At 41.4% G+C, this 7,154-nt stretch overlaps 1 protein-coding gene across 1 annotated transcript; it reads right to left on the reverse strand.

Annotated features, from left to right (window-relative positions):
• Positions 1-1,494: 1,494 nt before the first annotated feature.
• On the reverse strand, positions 1,495-5,395 carry LOC126387232 (RNA-binding protein 4B-like). The gene is made up of 4 exons (XM_050039772.1): positions 5,248-5,395; positions 4,291-4,709; positions 3,536-4,188; positions 1,495-3,152 (listed from the first exon to the last, which is right to left on the reverse strand). The coding sequence occupies exons 2-3, from the start codon at positions 4,697-4,699 to the stop codon at positions 3,557-3,559; spliced, it is 1,041 nt and encodes a 346-aa protein (XP_049895729.1). The 5' UTR covers positions 4,700-4,709; positions 5,248-5,395; the 3' UTR covers positions 1,495-3,152; positions 3,536-3,556.
• Between the last annotated feature and the right edge of the window lie 1,759 nt (positions 5,396-7,154).

Here is a 7,154-nt window from a genome sequence, read left to right on the forward strand (position 1 = left end):
TGTGTATCTGTTTGTATCCTTCTGTCTGTTGATGAATGTTCTGATTCTCTTAGGCTGAGTTTTAGATGGAGGCCTGCAGCAGTGGAAGGGTGAAATCAACATTCTCTGACAGGAAGCAGTGTGGTCACAGCACAACTGACATGCTTGCATGCAGAAGTGAGCATGCCTATGTATTGGTGCTCTGCTTTTTATTTTCCACTGTGGTGATAGTAACAGCTAAATTGGAAGTTTCAATTACAGAATCGATAAGCTCTTTGCATCTTATAACCACAAAAATATATTGTATATTCATTCTTTTAAAGTACTTCATACTCTACACAGTGGCATGTTTCCTACAGCATATGGCGACCGAACCACACAACTCTTAATCAGCACTTTTTAAACTTCATGTAATCCAGCACGTGGGCTGCTTGATAGACTTCTGTGGTACGCTTAATAATGCAAGATTAAATTCTCTTATAAAGCTACAAGAAAGTTAAGTGTTGTGATCATGTTCACTGTATTTAAAATCTCTTAAATGGAGACAAAACTACACCCAGGACACTGAAATCTGAAGGAATCAATATTACATCTTAAGTAATATTTATATAAAAATTCATATTCCTAGTTTGCAGGAAACATGTTTACATAACTCAAAGTGATGTGTCAAAAGAAGGAATGTTCTTGTTGTGGCACTAAAATTTTACATGTCACCTATGTATTAAGTCAGATTTTTTTTTAAAACCCATTCCTACTTCTTACTGCAATTAGTTCCATGGCCGCTCCTTGTTCATCTGTAACCTGGGATAAAAATGGGAAAACCTAATTTTGCGTAGCCCAGTCACCAGAGGAAAATGTTGGCATTGTGTGTTTCTGCAAACCATGAATACATCTGTACGTGTTATGCATATCAGTGGTTCTTAAGTTACATAATGTAGGAGGAGGTGATGGTGGATGGCATTACTGCTCGGCAAAATGCCTACCAAGCTGCAGACCACTGTTCAAGTTCAAAGTTCAACTAGTTGTGATGTAGCATGTCATTGCAGCTCTTTGGGTGCATGAAAAGCAGTTGTTTTTTGACTGAGCTCTCACTGCTCTTCCTGCCAGGATAGTGCCCCCAAAACTGGGTATTTTCAGCAAAAACGAGTAAATGTTACACATCTGTGGTTTTCAGAAACATGCGTCAGATTTTTTCCACCTTATTCAGTGTCATCCACTCTGCACATCTGCTAGCCTGCTTAATTAAAGTATTTATGCTGAATTAACATAGCAGGTCTACATGGCCTGTACTTTGTGAATAACTGACAATGACAATGTTTTCACGACAATATTTTGAATCCCAGAATGACTTTTACAATACTGAATACACCACCATCCTGGTTATCTGCACCAGTAATTGGTGCACAAATTCTCGTTTTGGTGATGAATTATTCTTTTAAAGCATTTACAATGCCATTTGGGGAAACAATTACACCTAGTTTTAATGGCATTACATTAGTTAACAGGGACACCATGTTACTGTTGTAAATATTTTATTCATGCAGATCAGCTTCCAAAACAGCAATACAATGAGAAGTACTGTAAACTTGTCATGTCCATCAAAACTGCTTGTGTAAAATCAGTTAATATAGCAATTTCATTGTGTCACTTGAGATCATGTTTTACAAGGGTTTAAAATGCTTGTCTGCAAGATCTAGCATAGACTTTACTGATCAATTCAAACTCTTAAGTCTTGCCCAGCTTAACGAAACCTAGGTATCCTGGATGCTTCTCTAAATTTCCAATTTCAAAAACATTTCTGTCCCAGAAGCCAAACATGGTCTTTAAACAGTGCTGGATTTTAACATCTTAATCTGTATCCAATTTCCCGGATGTGCTTTGCCTATCAACTATACATGTAGCCTATAGTTTTCTCCAGCTAACACTGTCAATAAATTGTAGACTTAGAGCTGATTGGGTAGTTGTGTGTACAGGCAATGAGTGAAAAACACTTTACTAGCAAACAATCTAGGACCTGTAAAATGCTAAAAATGTATTTCCACTGTTACAAACCTCTGTAGTAAACTAGTATTTACCTAGAAAAGTTAAATTTGAGCATGTGCTGTCTGCAGTAGTTTCTACTCCAGGAGTCCTTAAAGCCCTTGACTTACCTTTTGACTCTGAAGGTCTTCAGCAGCCTTTGATGTCATCTCCCCCCAGATTCAAGGTAAACTAGCCTCAGCTATGAAATCTCACCTGGTGGAGAATGGCTGGAGTGTGTTACGCCCTTCTTTACTTGGGCTTTTATATGAACAAGTTTCAATTTTGGAAGTGAAGAAGACAATGTAAAAAGGCACGCTGATCAATGACAAAAGCTTTAGCATTCCAGACAAGAGTGATATTTCTTTAATCAGCGTGACGACTTTAACAAGTTTGCTATGCGTGTGTTCATCATTAATGAACGAATAATCATTAACTAAAGGATTATTTTTTTTCGAAAGATCCTAAAAGAGTAGGCGAATCAATTCAAGCGGTTACACTAATGGTGTTTTAGCGCTGGGCATGATTTGGGGCACATCTGTGAACAACATTAACTGCACAAATCCGTTTATTAAAAACAAGTTCGACAACATACAGGTACATGTGAACGATTTGCGGTAACTGTCCTATTAACAGTTACTTTCTACATTTGTCAAACCTACGTCTTACCAGTTTAAATTTTCACAGCAACGTCACATGGAGGTTTGATTTTCGATGGGAAAGCGTAACATGAAGGAACCAACGTGCAGATTAGATTTAATACCAAACATAATTCAGTTCAGTTAAATCTACAGTCACAAGTTTCGCCTAGAGACTTCAGCTGAAATTATTCAGCTTTCTATGGTCACACACACAACATCAGAACACTAATTTTTCCAAACGTAAAAGTACAAATAAAAAAAAAAAAAACGCCTAATTCAGACGTCTGGCATAAAAAAATACTACAGCACAATGACAAACTAAAACAATCAGGGGGAAAAAAACGAGTAAAAACTTTTCCAAAATAATAAAAACAAAATCAGACGTGGACGTCGGCAATTCAGTTCCTCCTGTGAGCATCGCAGGGGAACGTAACGCGCTCAGCCACAGACAGGAAGAGGATAGTGTCACGTGCATCAGGAGGCGGCGAGCGGCGACGCAGTTGGACGACGATCCTGGAAAAAGAGCAAATGACACAAATGAACTGTCTGCAACTGTAGATACAAAGCACGTTGTTCCATCTTATTACATGTGGACCTCTGTAGCTCGAGTCCCGTTCATCAGTCACAGATTCCAGACTGAACAGTCTGCCTTCGTTGGAGTATGCCACACATTTAATACTGATATTAGCTGAAATCCAAGTTAGTGCACAGATGTGCATTACCAACGAGTTTACAACTTGTTGAATAGCATTTCGTACGCATGCTCTTTCAAACTGTTTTCCCCTCAAGATCTGTGGCGTGCAGGACAAGTCATAAGCTGCCTCTCTGCCTTTACAGGGACGAATGGCAATTTTAGAAAAGATATGAACACCAGTCTACCTCAGACCTATTCTCACCTTCACATGTCAGGGCCTCGCTTAATAAGCGTAGCGTGCAGGGGGTGGCGGCGGCAGCCGTTCTGCGTAGGGGTCCCTGGCGCGTGGAACTCCGTATGCAGGTACCCGGGAAACCGGAGAGAGTCGGGAGCGCTCATAGGAGTAGCCATTACTGGCGGGGGGCATTGGCGCGCTTGGCGCTCTCCTGAGAGGACTGCGATCTCGGGCATAGTATGAGGACGGAGGAGGTGGGAGAGGACGACGCTCATACGGGTCAAGAGACGAGGTCATAAGACGGTCTCGGACGACGGCTGAAGGGGGAGGGGGAGGAGGAGGGGCACCGGGACGTTGGTCCTCATAGGAGGGGATGCCATACGGACGGGCTCTGTACTTCTCATAGTAATCTACCACACTGTACCTGTCCCTCTCACCCTCATAGGGACGTTCAGGATAAACTGCTCTTCTAGGGGGAGGAGGTGGCAGAGGAGGGGCAGGGTAACCTGGGGGGATATGGCTGAGACGGCCTCTCATATAGCTGGGTGGGGGAGGCTCGTGCCTCTCTCCTGGATAGCGAGGGGGCCAATATCCACCCCTGTCTGGGGGAGGAGGGGGGTAGTCATCCCGTTCATCGTGTCTAGGCCGACTCTTAGAAATCTGGACATGGATGCGTTTGCCTAAATACAAAGAATACAGAAAAACGAATTAAATTATTAGGAATAAATCAAAACATGACACAACTACACTTTTCACTGTTTCACATTTTAGCCTTTTCTTACCTTGAAATTCAGTATTGTCCAGTCCCTTGATGGCATCCATGGCCTCGTCAGAGTTAGACATATGTACAAACGCAAAATTCTTAACAACAGCACACTCTGTGACTGTACCGTACTCCTCAAAGAGTGCACGGAGCTCATCATCAGCTCCCTTTTCTACATTGGCTACATGCAGTTTGACAGAGCCCTGGTTCTTCCCGTGGCTGGCCTCTACGTTGATTGGTGTGCCGTGAAGCTTGTACAGGTGCAGATTCTTAATGGCTTTAGTGGCAGCCTTGCGGTCATCCATGTGAACAAAGGCATAGTTTTTGATGATAGCACATTCTGTGACTGTGCCGTATTGAGTGAAGAGGGCCTTGATTTCCTCCTGGTCTGCCTCTCGGGGCAGGTTTCCCACAAAGATTTTCACCATTGTTAAAGATCTGATTCAGAGCAATGAGAGAAAAGGGAACAAAGAGGGATGGAAAGAGAGAACAAAATATTTAATATTTTTTACTCATTCGGTGTTTACTAACGTTATTACATGAAGTAACCCTGTGCTTATATCCTTTTCTCTCGCGTGATAGTCGCAGCTTTGAATTAAACGGGGCCGCTCGTTGCAAAATGGCGGACAACAATTTTACGCAATAACGCAACAAGCCTTAAGTTAATAATTTTAACAAACGCTACGCATAACCTTTCAACATTAAAACGTTCCCGATAATTTTATTGCTACAACGATACAGTGTCGATTTCCTAAACGCAATTCCTGGTTTCCGTTTAGCAAATCTGTAAGTGCTAGCTGCTAGCTACGGTTAGCTTGCTGATCACGCAACGCTACAAAGCACCGGTCTCCATATTAGTACAAACGGAAAGCGGAAAGCTGGTGAATATTATATTCAGAAGTAAGCTGATAATTCGCCATTTTAAATGCAGTGAAATGTAAAATATAAAGACACGGATGTGTACATTTTAGGTTACCTTTTTGCCGGCCGGCCTCTACAGAGAATTCACCCCTCTCAGGAGCTTGACTTTGCCGAGTGACTTCCGTCTGCTTTTTGTCTGCCCTTTTCCCCTTCTTCTTCATGTGTCTTTTTCCTGAATCACCACACCGCCACTCACTGTCCAGGAGGGTATAGTATTCGTTTTGGTTTGGGTTTTTATGGTTAATGGCAACAAACGTTTAGCGACCGTATCCACCTTGTTTTTGCCTACATAAATGATTATTCGACACATTTTCTAACCCGTGCTAACTGAATGACTGTGTGTCATATACTTATGTCCAGTTCTGTAGGGTAAAGTTAGGTAAAGTGGGACATCAGGTAAAATGGGACAAATAAGGTTTTACATCTTGGGCTCTTTAAATATCAGTTGCCAATCACCAAACATGCTATTGCATTGTTACAAGTGTCCTTATATGTTACAATCATTTTTGATTGGTCTGAGATTACTAGGATGGGCGTTCTGCCCAACAAAAAATGTCAAAAAATTACTGGGAGTAGAACATGTAAGAGAAGCCATGTGGCATGTTGATTTCCTCTTTTTGGTAATAAAAGCACTGCAGCTAACACAATGAGGGTATAACAACAAATACGTAGTTGTAGGAAGTTGCATTTAAAGAAAAAAATGACTGATAATGAAAATATTTTTCTTAAATTGTTGCACCCACTACAGGTCTCTGGCATAAGAAATGACAAGAAATGAAGTAAGGGAGAAACAGTCTTTTTATTACAGAAGCTTGACTTTACGATCTATATTCTCCCACCTTACCCTCCTCAGGGTTTACCCTACCTTACAGGGCAGGGTTTAAGTTCCACTGTCACACCAGTGCACACTCAATATGTCTTGCACTTGAAGTGCTAACACACACAGCACACCTTAAGCCTTCCATAACCATCTGACTGGGTTTAAAGTAGGAAGCAGGCAGATAAAGTGAACAAAAACCAACAATTAAAGAAAGAAAACTAGTCTGCCCCAAGGGCAACACCCCCCATCTTCATGCCCATTACCAGCTCACTTGCCAGGGCAGACTAGACATAGAAAAAAACCAAAGAAAACCAAATAGCATAACGGTCCCATGGCAAGAGCAGCTAATGCACCACTGATGCTCTGGTACATCGATCTACTTTCCTACCGTCTACCAGGCACCTTCAACAAAGCAGGGAAGCAGGCCAGTTTTTCTGCATTTCACTGTCCCAGTCGTCCCAACACACCAGCATGGGATGAGATGTGCACCTGTCTCATCGCACCAGCCTCCCTTACCCCTGCAGGTAACCATATATTAAAGGCATCACTGCCTGGTGCACCTCCATTTTTGTGCCACCTGCCACACAATACACTAATTTATATGGGAAAGGGTTTTGAATGAGTACTAAATGCATTCATGTAAAATGGTACATAAAATTCTGCTAAAATGGGACAATTTTCTACAGTGAAACCAGATGTTTATGGCTACCAGGTGCCATAAAATCATAATTTATACTTTTATGTGCCACCCTTTGATATGACAGACATTTTAAGTATTTTTGTCATTTAAAAACTATTAAAGGTGCTGCAGTGAGTTCATGTCAGCCCCGTGCAAGCACACACATGCACACATGTATTGTCACATATATATACTACCATATATTAATATATACTTACAACATATTGTACCACAATAGCCATAATTATCATTATAATATTATTACTTTCCTTAATGTTGTTGTAAGCTACTGTCATTACTGTCTGTCCTGCATCTCTCTCTGTGTTTGTCTCTCTTTATGTATCATTTTGTCATACGGATTACTGCAAATTCATTAATATGGTGTGTTCTGTACGACATCTATTGCATGTCTGTCTGTCCTGGGAGAGGGATCCCTCCTCAGTTGCTCTTCCTGAGGTTTCTA

Source organism: Epinephelus moara, unplaced genomic scaffold (genome assembly GCF_006386435.1).
Source record: "Epinephelus moara isolate mb unplaced genomic scaffold, YSFRI_EMoa_1.0 scaffold299, whole genome shotgun sequence".
NCBI lineage: Eukaryota > Metazoa > Chordata > Actinopteri > Perciformes > Serranidae > Epinephelus > Epinephelus moara.